Source organism: Oryx dammah, unplaced genomic scaffold (assembly GCF_014754425.2).
Source record: "Oryx dammah isolate SB20612 unplaced genomic scaffold, SCBI_Odam_1.1 HiC_scaffold_20, whole genome shotgun sequence".
Classification (NCBI taxonomy): Eukaryota; Metazoa; Chordata; class Mammalia; order Artiodactyla; family Bovidae; genus Oryx; species Oryx dammah.
Genome location: NW_024070204.1, coordinates 61,937,783 through 61,963,545, shown reverse-complemented (window position 1 = coordinate 61,963,545; position 25,763 = coordinate 61,937,783). Strand labels below are relative to the sequence as shown.

General features: G+C 40.8%; 1 protein-coding gene across 1 annotated transcript in view; it reads left to right on the top strand.

Moving 5' to 3' along the window:
• The window catches only part of MRPS27 (mitochondrial ribosomal protein S27), a 101,383-nt gene that overhangs the window by 53,655 nt on the left and 21,965 nt on the right, over window positions 1-25,763 (top strand). The window contains exon 5 of the mRNA XM_040262692.1: window positions 25,261-25,375. Coding sequence (XP_040118626.1) covers window positions 25,261-25,375 — 115 coding nt within the window. The remainder of the gene's footprint in view (window positions 1-25,260; window positions 25,376-25,763) is intronic.

Here is a 25,763-nt window from a genome sequence, read left to right as displayed (position 1 = left end):
GTTGCCTTAGGTAGTATTGTAATTTTGACAGTGTTGATTCTTTCAGTCCAAGAAAATGATACATCCTCCCATGGTTTGTGTCATCTTCAGTTTCTTATAGGTTTCAGAGTAAAGGTCTTTTGTCTCATAAGTAGATTTATCCCTAGGTATTTTATTCTTTTTGATGCAGTGGTAATTGGGATTGTTTCCTTAATTTATCTTTCTGATCTTTCATTGTTAGTGTATAGCAATGCAAGTACTTTCTGTGTATTAATTTTGTATCCTGCAACTTTACCAAATTCACTGGTGAGCACTAGTAGTTTTCTGGTAACATCTGTAGGATTTCCTGTGTATAGTATCAGGTCATCTGCAAACAGAGACTGTTTTACTTCTTTTTTTCCAACTTGGGTTTCTTTTATTTCTTCTCTGATTGCCTTGGCTAGAACTTTCAAAACTATGTTGAATAAAAGTGGAGAGAGTAGAGATCATAAAAGCAGCCTTCCTTCATGTGCTGAGCACATGATCATATGTTACTAATTGAGCTTCTTTACAAGCTTTTCAATGGATAGTCTTTATTTTCCTCATTTTATAGGTAAGAAAAAGGAAAATCAGAAGAAATTAAGTAGCTTGCCTAAAAACACACAACAGCTATCGAGGAAATAGCTGGCAATGAGATCAAACCCAGGTCAGAAAGTTGAAGCCTGGCCATTTAACCATTATGCCACTTTGCTCAAATAGAGGTTAGTGAGTATAACATGCATGAGTGTATATGTTTGAACTTGCTGGCCAAAGAATTTATACATATGGCAGGTAACTTACCCTGGTCCTGCCACTGTTGATGTCTGCTCTTGGCAGACATTCCTCTTTTACCGTGGGCTTATTTCAGCTGTCATGACTTCACCTTAGAGTCTTCAGTATAGCGATATAATAATCATTGCTGGCAGACTGGAATAGCCTACAAATGAAATCTCTGTTATACTTGTCTAAAGGCCATGGTGGAGTGTAGGGTAATGGGCAGTGGTCAGGAAGGAAGTCAGACAAGAACTGTGATTACTATTCCGTGTTTTGCTTTGTGGTAGAGACATTGCTTTATAGCGGTTCTCTTGATACTGGTAAATAGAATATGCATATCACAGCTACTGCTGCTGAAAGTGTTTCCGTTTTTCCACTCTTACTCTACTCTCAAGATCTAGTACAAAAATGCAATCCCAGCATCTGGAGTACACTAACAGTTTTTTTGGTCTTTTTTTTTTTTTTTAACGAGTCTGTAGCAGGTGGGTAGTTTTTTAAAGCACAGTTTCTTGATCAGCATTATAATTACACTAGTGTAGCAATCTACAGAAGCATGTGAAAGGTGCCACTTTAAATGTAAATACTTTAGTTAATTATTGCAAAAGGTAATATGAAACTTGGCGTTTTGTTGCCCTGGAAACACAGTCCCAGTATTCCATGTATATTTTGAACTGCTCAATTACTTGTAACAACATTTTGACTACTTGCCTATTAAACTAGATTCTGATACATATTTTATTATGCAGTGATTTTACATTCTGTCAATGGATATTCATTTTATCTCTGTACTATTTTCAGCACAAAAGAAAAACAGATTTAAAAAAAATGTTTGTAAGTATAAGGTGCAGAAGAAGCCTTCTTCCCTTAATGATTATTTTGTGGTAAACTTTCCTGTCCATAATAGACACTTTTTAAGTGAAACCTTGTTTGATTCAGAATACAGCAGCTGAAAAGTTTGTGTGATTATCTTCCGATTACATGTCTGTAGTTAGAAGAAATAAAACGGTAGGGGAAACAAAAATCAATGCATGGAAGACTGGATATATTACTAAGAAATATATGTCTTGGAGAAGTGTCTCCTTAGGTCTTCTGCCCCCACCCCTTGTTTTTGAGCTGTTTGTATATTTTGGAAATTAATCCCTTGTCAGCCTTGTTTTCTCCCATTCAGTGGGTTGACTTTTGGTTTTGTTTATGGTTTCATTTGCTATGCAAAAGCTTTGAAGTTTAATTAGGCCCCATTTGTTTATTTTTGCTTTTATTTCCGTTACTCTGAGACAGATCCAAAAATTTCTATGATTTATGTCAGGGCTTCCCTTGTGGCTCAGCTAGTAAAGAATCTGCCTGCAGTGCAGGAGACCTGGGTTCCATCCCTGGGTTGGGAAGATCCCCTGGAGAAGGGATTCTGGCCTGGAGAATTCCATGAGCTGTATAGTCCATTTTCACCTGAGGTCTTTGAGAGTCATTGAAGTCATGATGATGAAATGATTCATATTCACTAAGATTAAAGAAAGCAAGAAATTTGTTGTCTCCCTTTGCTTTTTAAACCTTTTTTAAAAAAACAAGAAAACATGATAGGCTTCTATATATCACACAGTAAATATTGGTGCATTTTAGAACAGCAGGTCCATTCTCTTAGATATATGGGCTTTCCTTGCATTTTCTCTGGTCAGAGTTCTTTGGGTTTTTTGTTTGGTTTTTGCTTTTGCTTTTAATTTTTATTGTAGTAGAGTTGATTTACAGCGTTGTGTTAATTTCTGCTGTATAGCACAGCTTATCAGTTATACATACATCCACTCTTTTTTTAGGTTCTTTTCCTGTGTAGGTCACTACTGAGTATTGAGTAGAGTTCCCTGTGCTATACCATAGAGCCTTATTAGTTACTCATTGTGTGTATAGTAGGTCAGAGTTCTTTGATATCATCTCTTTGTTGTAGACTTTTGATCTTTGAAGTGCCATGATAGCAGGGACTCTCCAAGTCTTTGACCTTGTAGACCAACTCCTTGGGTGGATAAGCAGTGCATTCTGTGACTCTGAATAATCACAAAATCCCATCTCAGCTGAGATAGACAATTCTAAAATGTCTTCTCCTTACCACCAGCACTCCAATCCACACTGAATAAATAACAACAGTAGTGGAACACTGCTGTGTTTGGAGTGTCAACAAAAATCTAGTTTTTATTCTTCCCACCACAGCTTGGGATAAAACGAATGCACATGAATCTACATGGAAGCAGTGAAACTACTATTCATTTGACTCAATTGATTTGGGATTATGGGTGAAAGTAGCAGGCATAGTGGTCAGTTCCTCCCTAGCAGCCCATAGCGAGAGAAGAGAAAGACTTATCAGCATAGGGGTGTGGAGGGGGTGTCTATATTCATTTTCATGTAGGGAGAATGAAATAGTCTGTTGTGGACCTTCAACGACAGGTTTATGTTAGAGATTCATAGTCTTATTTCAGCTGTCCAAGATAATCTAATTTACAGAGCTAGAAACTATGTCAAAAAGAATAAAAGACTTTCCCAAAGGCGTATAGTTATTTATAGTGGAGTGTAGTTGTATGAAGATTACATCAAAAATCATTACAATTATAAGTAGAATTGGATAGGAGGTAGAGAATCAAAGTTTAGATACCTTGTGGGATACCTCGTGGGTGATTCTCCTTCCTATCAATGGGTATATAAATAACAGATAATTGCATATATATTGTATTTATTCTTACATTTGTATTTCTGTTGGAAATTATCTTTGGTACTGCCTTTAATCCTAATCTTATCAAAAATGACATGTCTGGTTGTTCTGTACAGGAATACACTACAGTATCTTATAAGAACAGTAACATCCTCTAATGATTGATGGATAAATGCATTAGACTTTAAGAAGTCTTGTGTCTTCATCTTGTTCTTGAGATCTGATACTATACTCAGCATAGATGCTGAGTACAGAACTGGTGGGCATTATTACGGGAAAATGAACTTTGTAATAGACTCATTTTCAGGCTCTCTTAGACAGATGCCTAGAGTCATAGACCATGGCAGAATTCCCTCTCCTTTGTGAGGCTTCTCTGAATTGTTTCCACTCCACCTCACCCATATATTTCTGCAGTTCCACCCACTGCAGTGACTTAGCATTGGGACTGCGGGGAGAAGAGAAAGAGGGTAGTACATTAAGGCTCAGTTAATATAATTTACATAATAAAATTGTCAAAGAGATCTCGGCCAAGTTTACATAACTGGTCCAAAAAGAAAGTGAAAGGACTGGATGGATACTTTGAAGAGCCCCTTTTCAGCTCTCTGTTTTTCTTACAGGATGCCTTGCCACTGAGTCAGCATGGGCCCTTTCTCCTACCTACCACCCCTCTTAAGTTTTATTTTACTCATTCTTCTATTTATACTTTTAGGTATTTACATTTTTGGAATGGCTATAGCTCTGCTTCTTAGCTATAAAATGCATATTATTCCATTTGATAGCATTTTCTTATGTGTGAATATATGTATAAACCTATAAGGAAATAAGACACGTAGTTCCATAATGTATGGAATCTATCAGATATACATGTCTGTGCTACCATTAGATGCATATAGTCATTGATGGGATATAATAGCAAATGGTGACGCTTGATTGTCATTAGTGAATAAGAGTAGAAATGCTGGGATTGAGGGGCTTGCCAGGCATCAGTTTATAATGTACCATTCCAGAAGCAGGAAACAACAGTGGCTTTCATTCAGTACAATTCATACCAAATGATTGTATCTCTAACTTCTGAAATAAGGAGTCAGATTTTCTAGCCAAATCCTCCTCCTTCTGGAGGGTAATCTTAATTAGAATAGACCTCCTGTTCTGTTGTTGATAGCCACCAGAGATGGTGGCTCAGCCGGAAAAGAATCCACCTGCAATGCAGGAGACCCAGGTTCTACCCCTGGGTTGGGAAGATCCCTTGGAGAAGGTTACAGCAGCCCACTCCAGTATCCTTGCCTGAAGAACTCTATGGACAGAGGAGCCTGGTGGGCTACAGTCATTGGGGTCACAAAGAGTCTGACATGATGGAGCGACTAACATTTTCAGTTTTCTGTTGTTGATACTCAGACTGGACCATTTAGAAGCTCCAATTATTGATAGAAAATTAAAAGAGACTTATTCCCTAGAATCACCTAGTTATGGTACCAGGCAGTATGCTCAGTTGTCAAGAGGTCTGAAGTCAGACTGTCTGGGTTTAAATTCTGGCCTTGTTTTATATTAACTGTGTTTCCTTGGGTAGGTTATTTAACCCTTTGATGATCAGGTTACTTATCTGTAAGATGGGGAAAATATACTTACCTTATATCAAGTTGTTCTAATATATAAATGAAATAATCTTTAGAAAGCAATATAGTCACTGGAATAATACAAGAGTTCAAAAAATGTTGGGTACTGATTTTTTTTTTTAATTAATAGTATTTTTGGGGTGGGGTCGCCACACTGCACAGCTTGTAGGGTTTTAGTTCCCTGACCAGGGATTGAACCCAGGACCTCAGCTATGAGAGTGCAGAGTCCTAACCACAGGACAGCCAGGGAATTCCCCACATCTTCTACTCTTATTTCAGATATATATGTGTATATTGAATGTATATCAACAAATGTATTCCATTTAGACATGAAAGACAAGCTCTTCTCTACACCAAATCCTGCAAATTTCTTTGATTCAGTGAATAAAAGTGATGTTCACATTTCTTGGCAGCAGGTTCTTCACTGAAGAAGAGAGTAGGGTAACCAGAAAACAAAAAATCATTAAAGCATATCAAACAGCAGTCCTGGCTTTTGAATAACCTAAATTCACTAAAGTTGAAATTTTAACTCAACCCTTTGAGTCTTTTTTATTCCTTGAGTTAATACAAAATATTCCTAAAGACACGGCTTGTGTGTAATGTCACATCTCATGTGGCCCTTGCACAGAATGAAAAGTTCAGTCATATTTACTAGAGGAAGAGGTGGCATTATGTGTGTTACCATGCTGTAATGCAAACGGTTCTCCACAGTGTGCCCGGGAGGAGCTGCTTGTTCCCTATTCTGGTATGGTACTGAATTCACTAAACACTGACATGTTTCTGTTTGTTAGACTGGGCTGCCCCTCCGTGTAAAGCAGTCGTGTCCACACATAGAGTTTCAGGAAGAGGGGACTGGTGTTCAGCTTTGTGTCTATAAAGATGATAAGTTTGAAGATGGTTCTTGTATTTCCTAGGAAGCAAGGCTGTGATGGGATGTATGTTCTCAGTTTACCAGGCTTTCTGCAGATGTGCTCCAGGACATTGCCACAGAGGTTCCTTGATGCTCTGCTGACCTTCAGCCTAGGTTAGATACTGGTTAGGTTGGTTTCATAATCTTGTGGGCCCCAGTTCTCAAGACCCTTTTTGACCCTTTTGTTATTGTTTAGTCTCTGAGTCCTATCCAACTCTTTGTACACCATGGAGCACGCCAGGCTCCTCTGTCCTCCACTGTCTCCCAGAATTTGTTTAGATTCATGTCCACTGAATCAGTGATGCTATCCAACCATTTCATCCTCTGCCACCCTCTTCTCCTTTAGTCTACGGTCTTTCCCAGCATCAGGGTCTTTTCCAGTGAGTCAGCTCTTCACATCAGGTGGCCGAAGTATTGGAGCTTCAGCTTCAGCATCAGTCCTTCCAATGAATATTCAGGGTTGATTTCCTTTAGGATTGACTGGTTTGATCTCTTTGCTGTCCAAGGGACTCTCCGGAGTCTTCTCCAGCACCACAAGATGTAGGTAAAATGTTTTATTTTTTTAAAAATCAGAGCAGACAGGGTACAATGAGTATGGCTGAAGTTGTGTGCTTTAAGAACTTACTGCAGTATTATATAATGTACTCCTCTATAACTAGGAATTTGCCAAGCTTGATTTACCTGTCTTTCATTGCTGAGAGTAATCCTGAATAATATTAACATGTGATTATCCTTTCTCCCCCCAGGGAAAAAAAGAGGTAATATTTAGGGATTGTGCCTTAACAATACTGTTAACCCTCAGCGCACCATCCATGTAGAAGTCTTAATATGTGTGCACAAATGTTTTCAATAAAATGGTTTAGGTTGAGCAGATACAGTACTATGATTTCTTTTTGACCTTTGTTGAAGGATATTAGAGTTTAAAGAGTTATCAGAAAGGTTAAGTATCTTCCTCAAGATGTTTGTTCCCTTCTTTTTTAAACAGATGAAATATATTTGAATGCTTTAAGTACATTTTCTTTATCATCATTACTTTTAGGTTATATGATCTATTGCCAGCCACAGAGAGCTCAAACAGCCTATAGAAGTCTTCTGATAAAATGTGACAGATTGAACATATGTGCTTAACCCTATTCCCTACCAAAACCTCCACAAATATGACAATAAAGGGTAAAAAAGACAAAAACCTACAGAATAAACAGAACGAGAGAGGAGGCAACAGCGACCAAATTTTGAAAGCTAGAAAACAGGTGAACAGAAGATAAGGAACTTCTTAGCAGAAAGAGAAAGCTACAACTTAAACTGGCAGGAAAAGAAATCCAAAAGCAAGGCAGTGTATACCAGAGGATGCTAGAAAGGCTCACAAATAAAAAGCAGCAGATACTTCTAAAGAAGAGATGTGGACAGAACCAAGACAGCTGGGTTGGCTAGACATTTTCCTAAGAAGCAGTGTAATGCCCAGATTGTTTCTCTCAGTGCCTAGCGAAAGATTGATGATTTTCTTTCTGGAGAGTTGAGGCAGAAAGACTCTGGACTTGAGGATACAAGGCTTATTTTGCCTCTCAGAGAGGAGACTGGGAGAGTCCTCTCTGAGAGAACTGACCAATGTAAGGGAAAAGACCTATGCATTCCTTGGCGGGGGTGGGGGTGGGGGCTCAAGAAAATAATGCTGCCGGGGTACCCTCCCCCAAACATGAGATTGGAAGGTAAGAACCTGTTTTCCTCATTCCTACATTTCTGCTGTGCCGAGTTAAAATTTAGTGCTCAGAGTGACACTTCTTTTTTTAAAGTAGCCTCTAAATGCAAAGCTGGCTACATCTGATGCTTAGCAACCACCAGCAGTCTGTTTCAGACACTACAGGAAAAACCACCTGTGTTGGGTTCCCTACACGCTCTTAGGCAAGATATTTATCCTCGTAGTTCCGAGTTCCTACTCTGCAGAAAGGAAAAGGTGTATAAAGTACTTAGGATAATGCCTAGAACATGCTAAGTGTTCAGTACTTTTTAATGAATAACACTGTTGTTCATTATCATCTTCTCATCATCCATCTCAGTTAAAGATTTTGCACAAACTGATCCAGGAAAAGGAAGTGTCTCTTCAGTGTGACTCATTTAAAAACAAAAACTGAATACTCAAAAAACCAAGTGCTTTAGTATGTTGTAGCCTTTTATAAGCATTCATTCCTAGAAATAAAGTTAGTATAGTAAATATATAGCATAGATATTGCTAACAAGTCAGACTTTTCCTAAGGTTGTGTGGGATTATGGGAAAGTCCTAGAAATGATGAAATTCTGTGGTTACTATAACAGCAGCTTGCCCCATCTTTCTAAGTTTTGAGCTTAACACAGGATTCTGAAGCACAGTTACAGTAGCTAGTTGTATGCACAATTTCTTTTTTTTCCTGTGTGGGAGAAACTATTGTGTATTTGCTTTTTCCAGATATTCCACTGACTCAGTGACCCTTGATTGTCATGTGTCTGTTGTCAGCTTGTTGGAAAGGGCTGGTGTTGCCGTTGGGTTGGGGCCAGGATGGGAGCCTTCAGTCTTACCCTGTGGGGGGACCAAAAGAGGGCCCGTGGCTGCTTGGAGGTGGGGCTGTGGGCCGAGGTTTCGGGTTAGGCAGTTGCTCAGTGGCAGATGCATCGCGTGCTGCCCCTTCGACTTCCTAGATGTAGATGGGTGTCATGTTCTATGTAAATACTGCTTGCTCCCCCTGAGATTCTGCCCCACGCACAGGTCTTGCACCTCTGCGTGTTTCCATGTATCTTCAGTAGGCGTCTGTGCTGCTCAGTTGTTGACGCCAGCCACAGGTTGCTGGGCGCTGAATGGACAGAGGACTCCAAGCAGGAACTCTATTGTGCTGTAACCCTGCCTCGCCAAGCTCATGAAAACCCGTCCAAGGTCCGGAGAGCGCTAATTAGGTAAACTAACTCCTCATTAGGTCACCCCGGACTCCCTTCTTTCTGCCTGGACATTTTTCTGTAATAATTAACATCAGATACACTGCTACTAGTCATTGGACTGAGCGGCACACCCTGTTCTGGTTGGCTTTGAGCCTTTGGGATTGGAAAAGCCTCTCTGTTCTCCCCCCCGGGTTCGCCTTTCAGCTCCTCCTCTGAGACTGTGTCTAGAGAAGTGAGGGGTCAGGGACCCTTCCCTCTCTCACCGAGACAGCCCTTCCTCCTCTGTTCCATCCCTGTTGGCTAGCAGCAGTCGAGTATTTGCCTCACACATGCCCAGCGCCGTGCAGGTTGCGTCCTGTGTGGAGGGAACTGGTCCTGAGAGCTCCTGTTTAACTCGGTGGCGCTCAGCGTGGACCTGCTGTCGGTCACCCTGTCCAGGCTGTCTGGAAACACTGTTGCAGCCATTGCACTAAGCAGTTCATAGGCCTTGTCTCTTCAGTCCTCATTTCAGGCAGGCGTTGTTTCACCTGAAGTGGGTACAACTTTTATTCATGTTTTACAAATTAGAATCCTGAAGTTTTAGAGTTTGTTTCCTGGGGTTATAACACAGGAATGGGGACTGTCTGCTGCCTAATCTTGTCTCTTCTACTACCTGCTACTGCTACCAAAAGGCCATTCTGCATCAGGAAGGCCACATTTAAGGCATGAGTAAGAAGCACTAGACAGAATGCCATCAAGTCCGGTATCAAGCGCTTGTTGTCAGTTGCTAAGTCATGTCAGACTCTTTGCAACCCTACAGGCTGCAGCACGCCAGGCTTCCCTGTCCTTCGCTATCTCTCAGAGCTTGCCCAATTTCATGTCCATTGAGTTGGTGATGCCCTCCCAACCATCTCGTCCTCTGTTGTTCCCTTCTTCTCCTGCCTTCAGTCTTTCCCAGCATCAAGATCTTTTCCAATGAGTCAGTTTTTCACACCAGGTGGCCAGAGTATTGGAGCTTCAGCTTAAGCATCAGTCCTTCCAGTGAATATTCAGGACTGATTTCCTTTAGGATTGACTGGTTTGATCTCCTTGCAGTCCACAGAACTCTCAAGAGTTTTCTCCAGCACCACAATTAGAAAGCACCAATTCTTTGGTGCTCAGCCTTTTTTATGGTCCAACTCTCACATCCATACATGACTGCTGGAAAAACTGTAACTTTAACTGTATAGACCTTTGTTGACAAAGTAATGCCTCTGCTTTTTAATATGCTGTCTAGGTTTGTCATAGCTTTTCTTCCAAGGAGCAAGCATCTTTTAATTACATGACTGCAGTCAACTATCTACAATGATTTTGGAGCCCAAGAAAATAAAATCTGTCACTACTCTGACATTTTCTCATCTATTTGCCATGACGTGATGGGACTGGAGGCTGTGAGCTTAGTTTTTTGAATGTTGAATTTTAAGCCAGCTTTTTCACTCTTCTCTTTGAGCCTCATCAAGAAGCTCTTTAGTTCTTCTTCACTCTACACCATTAGAGTGGTATCATCTGCATATCCGAGGTTGTTATTTCTCCCAGCAGTCTTGATTCCAGCTTGTGATTGATCCAGCCTAGCATTTTGTAAGATGTATTCTGCATATAAATTAAATAAGCAGGATGACAATATATAACCTTGTTGTGCTTCTTTCCCAGTTGCAACTGGGAACAACTGACTGGTTGTTCCATGCAAGGTTCTAACTGTTAGTTCTTTACCCACATACCAGTTTCTCAGGAGACAGGTATGATGGTCTGGTATTCTCAGCTCTTGAAGAATTTTCCACAGTTTGTTGTGATCCACACAGTCAAAGGCTTTAGCGTAATCAATGAAGCAGAAGTAGATGTTTTTCTGGAATTCCCTTAATATTTCTATGAACCGACAAATGTTGGGATTTTGATCTCTGGTTCTGCTGCCTTTTCTAAATCCAGCTTGTACAACTGGAAGTTCTTGGTTTACATACTGCTGAAGCCTGGCCTGAAGGATTTTGAGCATAACCTGTTATATCAAGTAGACTATGACAAAAATAATTCTTGCTTGTGAGCATATTTCTACTCTGCTTGGTTCCAAAAAGGATTAAAAGTTGTCAACGTACTTAATCCAATTATCCTTTGATTTTCATAGTAAACCAGTGATAAAGGCATTATCACCTCTATTTTACAGATGACAAAACTGACTCTTAGTGAGTCAGGCAGGGCTGGGCTCCAGTCAAATACAGAGAGCAGTCACCTACCTTGTCAGGGATTTTCCTGGTGGCGTTGGTGATTAGTTTCCACAGTAAAGTGGTATCTGAGCCTCTCTCACATTCCAGATAACAGAAATTTTTATTGTTTCTGTCCCTACCCTGCTCCCAGAATACCACACATACTACTATGGTTTGGCTGAGTTCTCTATTAGACCCTTGAATACAGAGTTAAAAGGCATATGCACCCTAAAGTACTCAGCACAGGGCACACCCCTAGTTAATAAAGGTATAAAAGTATGCCTTAAAATGATGTCCACCAACTTTCCTCCTCTGGAAAGTAGAAGGAGGAAGGTATAACTTTATATCTGTAATGTTTATTTTTAAAATATATCCAAAGAAAACAAAAAAGACTATTGGGAAGAGGAGAGAAACATTGAATTTACTTTTCTATTGAGAGGCGATTTTCAGAAAATTGAGTACCATGTGTTGTGAAATAATCATTGTTATGTAAATGAGGGATTCCAGTATGATGCTTATAAATTGCCTTCCGATGCTTGTTTTAGATGCTCACAAGATGCTTGGTTTTGGTGATCCCAGTCTAGCCTCTCTGAAGGCAAGAAGTCTCTTTGCTTATCTTTGTCCCTCAGTGCCCAGCCGAGCATCTCGATTCTTTGTAGGCTGGTAAATGATCAGATGCAGAAGAGAGCATTTTTGCCCTCACCACATGCCCTATTCTGTTGGAATAAGTGATTCTATATAGGTGTAGTAGCGAAACTATTCTCCCTAGTTTAACACTCAGCTTTTCCTTACTTATTCTCCTTATTTTTTTTAACCAGCTCCCTTGCCTTTTTGCCTAAAGTTAGTGAAAGAAAAGCTGCGCCTGTTCACTGAAGGCTGCATGCGCTGTAGCAGCCATGTCCCCATGGATCGCCTGCAGCTGCTGCAGGTGAATTTGCATTTGATGTACACTCGTAAACAACAGGCTCCCGCCCCTGCCAGCTCACTGTAATTGTCAGCAGATGAGCTAATGATGTTTAGGAAGCTAGGAAGCAAAGATATTTTCATAGGTTGTTTCCCTCTCCTGTCCCACAAAGCACAACAGCCACGATCTGGCACATGATCAATGGACCCAGCCCTTGTTAGGATGCGGGAGATGCTTCCCCGAGTCTGTGGCTCACAGTGGCAAACAATGGAGACTTCTGCGATGATATTTTGCCTCCCTGGTGTTCAAACTTCTCCAGTTAAGCCTGTCTGGAATCTATTTAACTGTTATCCATCAAAGCTTTTTTTTTTTAATAAGAGGGGGAGTGAGTGGAACCAGAGGAAAGACTGTGTCTTTGCCAAGATGCGCTCTCCTCTCATGACTCATCCTTAAGAGAAGCAGAGGGACTTTGAAAAGCTGTCTGCAGTTGGATTGAGACAGCTCTCCTGGCACTTTGAGTCATTTTAAAAAATTTTCTCAGGCAATAAAAGATGTTGTTCAAATTGTTCATTCCCTCCTTGTGGGCCAGCATAAGAGCTTTTGTTTAACTGCAGTGTGGTGGTTGTATGGATGGTTTGTTTTTGGAGTTTTATCAAGAAATTAGCTTCTCCCTGTTCAAAATTGGAAATCATTCTTATGATTGTTATCTTGTTGCATTTGGTCATTCTTATATACTAAGAATTGTCTTGTGTTCGTACAGTTTCAAATGTTCCATTATTTAAAAGTTTGGTTCTATATATGGGAGTGCTAGCTTGAGCTAAATAGAGGAGATGCTTATTAAATGCAGTTATTCTGATTTTTATTGTTTGGCAGCACAAGAAAGAAGGGACACTTTTATTCTCTTTCATTCATATATAAATAAAGGTGTTTTAGTAATTGGTAGATTAAGGCTTCCAGAAAACAGTTGGACTAACAAATCTAAACCTCTGTTTTCAAATTTCTTTTTCTTTTCTTTCTTTTTTTTTTTTGCTGCAAAAAGTGATTGTGTTCTTTTATGTTTCCAGAAACTGGCAAATAATTTCTTAATATCCCTGTAACCACTCCCAAATCGCTCCCCCTTTTTTGAAGAGAAAAACTATATCTGCTCTAAGAATTGCCACTTAACAGGGGTTTGAAACCAAAAATAAGTTATGGCGGTGAACTATTTGTATGTTTATGATACTTAGCAATAATTTAAGGAGTGAAAGGAAGTAGCAACATACGAAAACAATTTGTGATTTATAGAAAAGTTACTTTGAATGGCTGACTCTTAAATATAAATTGAATACAATGAAGTATTCGTTTGAGTAAAAAAAATCCTTGAGTAAAAAAATTTCAATGCTGAAATTTTTATTATCCTACAAAACGTGATCTCCAGTTAAAATCTACTCTTAAGGACCTTGACTTTAATTTAGTGATTGTATCCTTTCATCTTGAAAGCTTAGATGCCAGTTTGCAAGGTCTGCAGTCCCCATAATAGTCTGTACCCTGCCAGCGCTGAGCGAAGTGACACTCACCTGGCAGGGGAGCGAGGCGAGTGGAGTAGAGTCAGGTGTGGGCTGAATGGGAGCTTGTATCTTTGAGTCTCTGTTCACTTCTTTGTATCAGGGCTATTTCTCCAGTTAATAGAGATGTGTAAATACAGTATGATGTTTTAGGAAGTGGATTAGGCATATTCTTCAGTCACTAAACATGAGAGCTGGAAGGAGTTTCAGGGGTCTGGCCTAGTTGAGTTCCAATGTATTTTGCTTGGCTCATACAGTTTTCAAAAACAGTACAACTAGGAGGCTACTTTGCTTGATAATAATACAAGCAGTTTTATGCCTATTGTTTTACACGATTCTTCATGGACTTATATTGATAATAACTGACTAGCCCCTGCAGACATGTGACTTCATGCATGATCCAGATAATCCTGTGTCTTCATCTTACAGTCATAAGAACTGAAACCCCAAGGATCAAGTGACTTTACAAAGTTAGACAGCTGGTTCAGGGCAGTTCCAGAACTGTTTCAGAGCCTAAATGTTTTATTTTTTTAGTAGGTTAGAGACCTTTGTCACACTGCAGAGATGTTTCTGAAAGATGTCTCACAAATAAAAGAATTGAAAGGCAGTGGTGGAATAGTAAGTAAACAGCCTGGTTTATAGAACTGGAGTTATCTGGCTTATCTTGGGAAAATCATTTCATCCCATTGGACACCGAGATTCCTCATCTATAAAGTAGAGAAATTAGACTAGATTCACATTACACAGTACAGGACTTGATAAGTAGTGACTTCTCAATAAATAATTCAGTGAACAGGGGTTATTAAAGATCCCTAGATTCTCTAATTCTATATGAACTTTCCTTCCTTCCCCATCCCCAATTTACTTAGCCTAGATGGCTTTCAGAGTCTCTTCCAATCTTGAGAGGAGTCTTAAGATTTTTATTTAGAACGTGTGTGTGTGTGTTGGGAAGGTCTTTGAGTCTGTGTACTCCTGTTTTATTTTTCTGAGCTCCAAAATCACTGCAGATGGTGATGCAGCCATGAAATTAAAAGACGCTTACTGCTTGGAAGGAAGGTTATAACCAACCTAGATAGCATATTGAAAAGCAGAGACATTACTTTGCCAACAAAGGTCCGTCTAGTCAAGGCTATGGTTTTTCCAGTAGTCATGTATGGATGTGAGAGTTGGACTGTGAAGAAAGATGAGCGCCAAAGAATTAATGCTTTTGAACTGTGGTGTTGGAGAAGACTCTTGAGAGTCCCTTGGAGTGCAAGGAGATCCAACCAGTCCATTCTGAAGATTAGCCTTGGGATTTCTTTGGAGGGAATGATGCTGAAGCTGAAACTCCAGTACTTTGGCCACCTCATGCAAAGAGTTGACTCATTGGAAAAGACTCTGATGCTGGGAGGGATTGGGGGCAGGAGGAGAAGGGGACCACAGAGGATGAGATGGCTGGATGGCATCACGGACTCGATGGATGTGAGTCTGAGTGAACTCCGGGAGTTGGTGATGGACAGGGAGGCCTGGCGTGCTGCGATTCACTGGGTTGCAAAGAGTCGGACACGACTGAGCAACTGAACTGAACTGAACTCCTGTTTTGGGCTTCCCCGTTGGCTCAGTGGTAAAGAATCCATCTGCCATGCAGGAGATATGGGTTCGATCTCTGGGTCAGGAAGATCCCCTAGAGAAAGAAATGGCAATCCACTCTAGAATTCTTGCCCAGGAAATCCCATGGACAGAGGAGCCTGGCAGGCTACAGTCCACAGGGTCGTAGAGTCGGACACAACTTAGCAATTAAACTCACACTCACACACACTCTTTTTCTCTTTTTTTCTCTCTCTTTCTCCTGTTTTTGGTTTCAGTCTCCCATCAGCTTGTCTGTTCCCTGAACTTATTGCAAGGAGACGGCAGGGGGCAGAAGTGAGGAGTAGGTGGCTTTCCAGAATGACCACACTTCTCTTTCCACTTCTCTGCCATCTCTGAACTCCTCCTGCCTTGAATAAAAAGGCAGTATTTCCTCCTGGCTTCATCTGTTTATAGGCAGGATAATACTTCAAAACAAGAGGTGGATTATTGTTTCAAATGTAAATATTACTCATGAGTTTCAACATACATTATTGGTATTTATATAGTCCTAGAGGCCTAGTCACTATTGCTAAATCATCAAACACCTACTGTTGTCGAACACACAAAAAGAGAAAACTTGTCGTCTGCCTTTGCTTAAAGGTTTAATATTGAAACCAGTAGAGCTACAGAAATAAAAACTAGCTATGAACTTGAGTTGTATAGCTGGAAGGAAATCCAGCCTTACCTTTTCCTATAAACAGAATCTTTTGAGATTTAACTTTTCCATGTGTTAGAGAATCAAAATGTTTAAAACACTGAGATGCTTTTCTTCTTTATTAAAAAACAATATATATACAGATATGATTCTTAAGATACCCTGATTAGTGGTAAGCTTCTCTTCCATCAGAAATATCCCAAAAGAGATCCATAATCCCACACACAAAAAGATGTATAAATCTGCTCAACATCAGCTTAACTCTTCTCTGCTTTTATGCTGGTGTGCACCGTCCGCTGGGTCAGGCCTCTCTGCCTGCTCATTTCTTTGGTGGCAGACTTAATCCTGACACCTTCACTAAGCCTAAAATACTCTAGAAATTCTAAATTCCATATTTTTGTTTGTTTTCCTCCTTTTGCTTCTGCACCTCCCCCTCCCTCAGAACTCTTCAGATATACAGGTTACCCCTGGTTAATTAATATATGTGATTTTCCTGTCTTTAGTGATCTTATTATTCACTATTTTGCAGAAGTTATGTCTGAAGTTCCTAGCCAGAACTTTAGAAGACATCAGGAATGTTGACATCTTTTTAAAACTGGCTCATAGATTTCCTACTGAAAACCAAAAATACTTGCCATATCTCTGTCCAACTCAAGCCAGTTCCCACAACTCTTGTGTGTTTTCATAAATAGGACTGGTCCAAAATCCAATTTTTTCAGCTTCCTGCTGTTCTAAGAGAAAGGCCCTCTGCCTTTAGCTTCACCTTGCATTCCACTGTCTCAGGCGTGAAGCTAATCTGTGTGTCCAGCTTGCAAGTGGCTGGAGAAGCCCCACCAGACACTTCTGGTTGCAATTTCACTGACAGGTCAGTTGTTGGCCACAAAGACGGACATTGAATGGTTTTAGGACCTTCGCCAGGAGGGCACATCAGCAATCACCGTGAATACTTTTTTCTTTTCCAGTTCTCCCTGCAAATAATCCTCACCTGTTATCCATATTCATCACCTTTTAGAGGCTGATAAAAACAGTAGGCTTCAGACAAAGAGCAGTTGGCTTCATCTGACTGGCTCCTGTGCTTTGTAAACCATGAGAGAAAGAGCAGCAAAGGAAAGTCAGGCTATAGGTTTTCTCTTTCTGTATCTGAAAGGGCTTCTCTGGTGGCCCAGTCAGTAAAGAATCTGCCTGCAATGTGGGAGACCCTGGTTCGATCCCTGGGTTGCGAGGATCCCCTGGAGGAAAGCATGGCAACCCTCTCCAGTATTCTTGCCTGGAGAATCCCCATGGACAAAGGAGCCTGGCGGGCTGCAGTCCGTGGGGTTGCAAAGCGTCAGACTGAGCAACTAAGCACATCAGAAAGGAAGAGCTGTCATCCTTAAGATTGTTTGAAACTAGAGGAAACTGGGTGGACCAGCAGGGATAAAGTACAAATCATGCGGTACCGTGTAGCTACTTGCTAAATATTGACGTGGTGAATGAAAAATAGGTCTTTTATATAGGGTGATGTCAATCTGGCTAAACAACAGCCAGATCAGAGAGAAGACAGAATCATTTGGGGATGTAGGTCCTATTTGTCGTTGCATGGATGTGGAAAATAGAGTATTTCTCCTAGAGTAGTTTCTCAATGTGAAGTGTTATTTCATTATTATCGGGTGACCTTGTTTTTAAGCTCTGGGTCTGACAAATTTAGACTTCGGCTTTGATATCTAACAAGTCCTTCTGTTATCCATCTCCACTTTAAAAAAGTGTTATTGTGCTGCATTTAGCACTCCACATGTGTAAAAGTCTATGCTTGTGTTATTTTCTACCAAAAATCCACTTACTTTTTAGAATGGCAAACAGGGATATCAGATGTCTAATGAGTGTGTATAGGACTCAGAAAAAACTACTTGTACACTGAGTTTTAATTTTTTCAAATTCTGTTTTGGAAATTAGCAGAATGTAAATTACAAACTAACAGGGATTGCTTTTCCTCATAAAATTAATAACTCTAGGGTCAGAAATTAATAACTGTTTAGGAAGTATCTATATAAAATTTGCCTAAATTAACCAGCAAACCCCAAAGAGGCTGACTCTAAGTGAGGCATTAAGAATTTTTCGGGGTAATAAAACTGTTCTTACAATGTGACCGTGGTGGTGGTTATGCAACTGGATGCATTTGTCAAAAGTCACAAATAGTGTATTTTCAGTGGAAAAGTGAATTTTACTGTTTGTATTTTATAGCTCTATAAACCTGTTTCTTAAAAAAGAAAAAAAGTGTTAAAACTTCTTTTAAAAGGCATTTTTATCTGCCTCAGAGGTAGATAATAAATTCATTGAAAATGTACAAGTCCCAACTGATTGAGCATCTGCCAGGGGAATGTTTTGGAGGGGATTCTTGCTCTTGATGCATCACTTCATGCCCAGTCAGGACACTTTTTGAAAGTTAAAACTGCCTGAAGTTCCCCTATGAAAGTAGGAATCTGGGATCTCAAGCAAGAAAGTAGTTTTAATCTAGAATATGGATGTCTCTATTATCAGTTCCTATATTAGACTCCTCTATTAACCTTGCAAACATTTGACAGAGATATAATAGTCATTAGAAAACTATTGCATCAAAACTTGTTTTATTTGTGGTACTTGAGGCCAACTAATAATTGATGAAAGCAGGATTTCCATCAGGATGCAAAAAAAAGTAATTATCCTAGTAGAATTAGAAAGTGGATGGCCATGATTGAATCAGATTCTGGTTTGAATAGTCGCAGAACACTCTCTTACTCGTTGGTTCTAGTTCAGGGAAGCACTCAAAACCTTTCAATAGTTACATACTGTGTGTCATTGATCAGATTTCCAGTCCACACTGCAAGCCCTGGAGCCAGCTGTGTTTTCTTCCCGGTGTTCTTCCTGTCTTCCTTTTATGCCAGCCCCACCCCCCCCCATGGAGTGCTAAATCTCCATGTCTACCCAGCTCAGGGGCTGAGGTCTCCATCTGTGAAGCCTGTTGCCACAGGATACAGAATTCACTCGGGAGGAGGGAAAGCTGCATGTGTATGTTTAAGGATGGTGGCTCTCGTAATCAGATAAATGATGTGGAAAGCTTGCTCATTCACATGGAAGAGCCAGCACTGCAGCTGAATGCTGGGGCCGCTGAGCTCCAGGCTCTGGCACCTGCACATTAGTCCTGCTCAGCCAGGAGCGCTTTTATCTGTGATACTGAAGGCGCTGAGGCGCCACTGCTTAGGCCTCCAACAGTAACCTTCAGTTGAACCCATAGAAGGAAGTCTGTGGCATTTTTTTTTTTAATGAAATTGGTTACACATGGGAAATCCGGTGTGACTTGTACACAAAGTGCAGTCCCTCCCATGTAAATCATAATAGGTGCCTGGTGTGTTTCTCTTCACGCTCCACTCCACTTACGGAACTGCTCCCCCTTTCTAAGGTGTCTCAAAGGGCAGCAGAGACTTTTGCCCCATGTCATGCATGCAGTGTGGCTCTGCTCTCCTTCCTTCCTGGTGACATCAGTCTTGAATGCAATGTAGTGATGGCAGATACCCCGAAAAGTCCACAATGTTGCTTGATTTTGAAGACAGAAAGCTTCTCAGTACCTGCTGTTTGACTGGCCTGGGCAAGTTCTGGCTTCACCTGGAAACCCCACTTAGCACTGTGGACAGATGTCTCTTCAGCCATGGGATACCAGCTTGGGGAACTAATAGAGCCAGAGCTTGAGAGCTTGCTTCATCCTCTCCTTCTCTTTCTTTGTGTCCTTTCTTGCTTCCAAGAAAATACTTACATCCATAGAATTGTCAAATTTCCTTCTGTTTTATAACTGGGAAGCTCAGAAGGTCTCTTCTGTTAGTGAGCACAGCCTTGTTGGGGTTATTTGGGTTGCATCTGTTTATCTTTTCCACACTCACACGGTTTGCCTAGCTTGGCAGCCTGCTGGCATGGACAATAATAAAGCTTCTGTCGAGGTGAGCAAACAGCTGATGCCATGGGGCACAGAGGGCACTCCTGCAGTGGCTGCCTGTAATCTGCCAGGCTGGTGGTCCCACCAGGCAAGGACAAAAGCCAGTCTGTTTGCAGGCAATTTGGAAAATCAATGTGTTAGCTGTGTTCTTGTCTCTTTGCCTTTCCCTTGGCCCCTTGGCTGAAAGGGAGCATGCTGGCCTGGCAGTTTGCAGTCGTTCCAGGCGAGTACCCATTCCAGAGACTTACCTGGCTATCGTATTACCACTGGCAGGTCTGAAAAGAGCCTAAGTGTTTCTGTCTGAACTGCTTAAAGAGTCACTGACAGAGAATTCTTAAACTCACCATCCAAAGTTGGACCCATCTCAGTGCTCTTGAGTGGTTTGTATTCTAGACGGTTGGATAAGTTGTGTACTTTTTTTTTTTTTTTAATGCTGATGAGGACTTAAAAAGGAGTTTACTTGTTGCCTGGCTAGGAAATGTAGAAATTACACTTTGAGCAGCGTATGTCATAATATGTGTGTGCCTAATATATGTTTACTTCTAACTCCTAAATTGATTTCATGTTGTCACTTAGTTGAAAATGCCCTGGTCACAGCTGTGTCTGGATTATTAGGTCTCACAGAGCAGAGATCACACCAAGTAGCCCTGCTCTAGGATGGGAAAGGGAGTTAGCTTAGTGAAGACCCATGTGAGCCTATGTATCAACCCATGTGAGTTGATACATCTTCCAGTATTAGCTATGTGAGGTCTTGAGTAACTTTCCGTTTAGACTTCTAAGAAGTAAAGTGTGACGAAAGATTTGAGAAGACTTCTCTGTTTATCCATGTGTTAAAAGTTAGCTTCAGAGGCTTAGCGAAAGGCTGTACACAAATTTTCATCTCAGCTTTGAAGGTCTGTAGCTAGATTCTGTCAATCTTTGGTACTCTTTCAAAGCCTGAAAATGGTCTACTGATTGTGAATAAAAGAAAAGGGTGTTTGGTTGGGTATGGTCACAGTGCTCTTATTTTAAAGTCCATCAGAAAGAAAAGAAATAACTTTAGTGGTCACTTGATCATGGCATCCGGTCCCATCACTTCATGGGAAATATGTGTGGAAACAGTGTCAGACTGTATTTTTTTGGGCTCCAAAATCACTGTAGATGGTGACTGCAGCCATGAAATTAAAAGACGCTTACTCCTTGGAAGGAAAGCTATGATCAACCTAGATAGCATATTCAAAAGCAGAGACATTACTTCGCCGACTAAGGTCCATCTGGTCAAGGCTATGGTTTTTCCAGTAGTCATGTATAGATGTGAGAGTTGGACTATGAAGAAGGCTGAGCGCCGAAGAATTGATGCTTTTGAACTGTGGTGTTGGAGAAAACTCTTGAGAGTCCCTTGGACTGCAAGGAGATCCAACCAGTCCATTCTGAAGGAGATCAACCCTGGGATTTCTTTGGAAGGAATGATGCTAAAGCTGAAGTTCCAGTACTTTGGCCACCTCATGCAAAGAGTTGACTCATTGGAAAAGACTCTGATGCTGGGAGGGATTGGGGGCAGGAGGAGAAGGGGACGACAGAGGATGAGATGGCTGGATGGCATCACCGACTCGATGGACATGAATCTGAGTGAACTCCGGGAGATGGTGATGGACATGGAGGCCTGGCGTGCTGTGATTCATGGGGTCACAAAGAGTCGGACACGACTGAGCGACTGAACTGAACTGAACTGAACTGGAGACAACCTAGAGCAGAAGATTAGATTTAAATGAGATTTAAACAGTCTTGGGTAAAGGAGGTAATTGACAATTTTTTGTTTTTGAAGGAAAAATAGACTAAACGTAGCAACCACTATGATCAAATACATCTGTAACATCTCTCAGCACCCTTTCTATCTTTCATTCATTATATCAGCACCCTTTCTGCCTAGCATTCATCATGTCCCCACCCCTTGTATTATTGTTAAACTGGTTTATATGGGGTCGGCCAAAAAGTTCATTTGGATTAATGTGAAAGGTGGTACAGAAAAACCTGAACAAACTTTCTTTTGCCAACCCAGTATGTTATTTTTGTTGCTGTTGTTCAGTTGCTCAGTCCAACTCTTTGTGACCCCATAAACCACAGCACACCAGGCCTCCCTGTCCATCACCAACTCTCGGAGTCCACTCAAACCCATGTCCATTGAGACGGTGATGGCCTCCAACCATCTCATCCTCTGTCATCCCCTTCTCCTCTTGCCCTCAGTCTTTCCCAGGATCAGGGCCTTTTCTAATGAGTCAGCTCTTCGCATACTTCAAAGTATTGGAGCTTCAGCATCAGTCCTTCCATTGACTATTCAGGCTTGAGTCCTTTAGGACTGACTGACTTGATCTCCTTGCAGTCCAAGGGACTCTCAAGACTCTTCTCCAACACCACAGTTCAAAAGCATCAATTCTTCAGGTCATAGCCTTCTTTATGGTCCAACTCACATCCATACATAACTCCTGGAAAAACCATAGCTTTGACTAGACAGCCCTTTGTTGGCAAAGTAATGTCTCTGCTTTTTAATATGCTCTGCAGTTTTGTCATAGCTTTTCTTCCAAGGAGCAAGTGTCTGTGGTGATTGTGGAGCCCAAGAAAATAAAGCCTGTCACTGTTTCCATTGTTTCCCCATCTATCTGCCATGGAGTGATGGGACCGGATGCCATGATCTTAGTTTTTTCTGAATGTTGAGTTTTAAGCCAGCTTTTTCACTCTCTTCTTTCACCATCAAGAGGCTCTTTAGTTCTTCTTCACTTTTTGCCTTAAGGGTGCTGTCATCTGCATATCTGAGCTTATTGATATTTCTGCCAACAATCTTGATTGCAGCTTGTGCTTCATCCAGCCTGCATTTTGCATGATGTACTCTATATATAAGTTAAATAAGCAAGGTGACAATATACAGCCTTGACATATTCCTTTCCCGATTTGGAACCAGTCTGTGGTTCCATGTCCAGTTCTAACTGTTGCTTCTTGACCTGCATATACTTTTTCCAGGAGGTGGTTAAGGTGGTCTGGTATCCCCATCTCTTAAAGAATTTTCCATAGTTTGTTGTGATCCACACAGTCAAAGGCTTTAATGTCGTCAATAAAGCAGAAGTAGATGTTTTCTGGAATTCTCTTGCTTTTTCTGTGATCCAGTGGCAGTTTGATCTCTGGTTCCTCTGATTTTTCTAAATCCAGCTTCAACATCTGGAAGTTTTCAGTTCATGTACTGTTGAAGCCTAACTTGGAGAATTTTGAGCATTATTTTGCTACTGTGTGAGATGAGTGCAATTGTGTGGTAGTTTGAACATTCTTTGGCATTGCCTTTCTTTGGGATTGGAGTAAAAACTGACCTTATCTAGTCCTGTGGCCACTGCTGAGTTTTCCAAATTTGCTGGCTTATTGAGTGCAGCACTTTCACAGCATCGTCTTTTAGGATTTGAAATAGCTCAGCTGGGATTCCATCACCTCCACTAGCTTTGTTCGTAGTGATGCTTCCTAAGGCATTATTTTTGTAATGAGATTATAGATGCCCAAACAGGGAATTTATAATTCTAAAATATACCATAGAAGTTAGCATAATGATCAGTGTTGATTAAAGCTCTTTTATTATTTGTTAAAAACCTATCATGGGCCACAAAATGTGTCAGGCACCAAGGAATCAGTGTTGAGCAAGGCAGTCACCCCCGCCCCCCTGGGTGTTGTCCAGGAAGCCTTCAGGTACCAAGGAAGCATCACCATCTTTAGGCAATACAGCTGGTATTTCACTTGACTGTAGAAATTATAATATTACTAAAATTAGCTTTTAATTGGTTGTTACACATAAAATCTCAGATTTTTCAGAGTAACAAGGAAGGAAGCTCAATTAGCTCAGCTACTGATGTTAAAATGTGAGGGAAAGCGTGAAATACTAAAAGATACGTTTTCATTTCTATGCAGAGGATCTCATTAGACCATATGGAGGGCGCTTATACAATGGCTTTTCTCTGGCCAGGTCACTCATCTTAAACATAATTTGACATATTTCTGTCTTTCTGCTTTTAAAGGGGTTAATTCGGTAAGGAAAGATCAAGTGAGAAAAACTTTTTCCAGCCAAATGTAAAGCATTCAAAAGATTAGACAGGGCTGCATGACTAAATCTAAAAAATATCTTCAAGTGTTATTTTTGTCAGATCTCTCAACAGATCACTAATAAACAGCCTAAATTAAGTACTACTTCTCACTTGCTCTCTTTCTCTCAGCTTTTACTTTGGCAGAAAACCTAGTCAGCAGGAAACTATCCCAATACCAGATGGCAGGAAATAGCAGGTGGCAGATTGAATAACTGGCCTCTGCAAACCCCCAGTATTAGCCTGTAGCCCCAGCTCTCAAATATGGCACAGAATTCTTTAAGTTTTTGTCTTGCCTTTTGTTTTTATAATAAGAAGGCAAATTGACTTTTTTAGTTTTGTGGGGTCCAGAGATTGACCTGCTTACACTTCCTGAAGGTTCAAAGAAAAGGTGCAGACTTGAGCTGACGTGAGATGATGTTTGAGGAACCGTCTGGGTCAAAACAGATAAGCAGCTAGAGGACAGCACAGCCCTTTATGTGGCCTCCTCCCGCCCGTCACCCCTCTCCTCCCCTGTCACTCAGCCTCGTGGCACAGACCCCAGGAGCAAGCAAAAGCTGCTCCAGCCAATGTGTGCCAACTCGTGGCAAGACTAGCACTTGAATACCCTTCCAAGGTCCATTCCTTTGTGGGAATACTGGTTCTATATACACCTCAGCTTGGACAGCTTAGGCCTTTAAAAACCATGTGGGGAGCAGCAGGGAAGCAAGAGGAGGTAGACTGACGCGCTGGGTTGGAGCTGCGTGAAAGTCAGAGTGATCATGGATCCTGGAGGGCCTGAATGCTAAATTTTGCTCTCTTTTTTTTTTTTCTTTCAATTCACTGAAGAGTGTCCCAATCTCTCCTAAGTGCCTCAAGAAATAGCAATGTAACTCACAGCTGATTTTCCTCTAAAATTTCTATGCTGTTCTAGTTTTCATTTTTTGCTTCATCTGTTTTAAACCTCTAAAGTATGAGCTTCCATTCTTGTTATTCAGTCACACAGTTGTGTCCGACTGTCTGTGACCCCGCGGACTGATCATAGCCCATCAGGCTCCTCAGTCCATGAGATTCTCCAGGCAAGAATACTCAAGTGGGTTGCCATTTCCCTTTCCAATGAACTTCCATATCTGTCTTCTAGTATAGCATATTCCTGAAATCATTTTTCATAAATCTCATATTAAAATAAGATGTTGAATTAGAGAATATAAATAAGGAGTAAAATTTTTATAATATTTTTATTACTGTTATTTTGCCTTCTTTTCCCATTTCAGCTGTTAATGAGTTTTATCCTCAAGTTTTATTAGCTGTTGGCCTTCCTGACTTTTATGATCATATGTAAATTCCTCAGAGGGGGACCTGCTGATGGAAGATGGATTTTGGCGTTGACATCTAAGAGTTAAAACCAGTTTTTTCTCTTCTTATGTTTTATTTAGATTTCGACACAGCCCCAACTGCTGGTACCTGAGAGATTGGACTATCCACACCTGGATTAGGCAGTGTCTGAAATATGGTGCACAAGACAAAGCCTTATATACCCTTGTAAATAAGGTGAGTGATTTGCTGGTATTTGCAGCTTATTCTCAGTATAGGCAAGATGGTGTCTGTACCATTACATGTTCCATTACAGTACAGCAGAGAATAGTGCAAGAAATAGCTTTTAAATTTATTTGCCCTCAGATAACAGAATGGGAAAGACTAGAGATCTCTTCAAGAAAATTAGAGATACTAAGGGAACATTTCATGCAAAGATGGGCTCGATAAAGGGCAGAAATGGTATGGCCCTAACAGAAGCAGAAGATATTAAGAAGAGGTGGCAAGAATACACAGAAGAACTGTACACAAAAGATCTTCACGACCAAGATAATCACAATGGTGTGATCACTCACCTAGAGCCAGACATCCTGGAATGTGAAGTCAGGTGGGCCTTAGAAAGCAT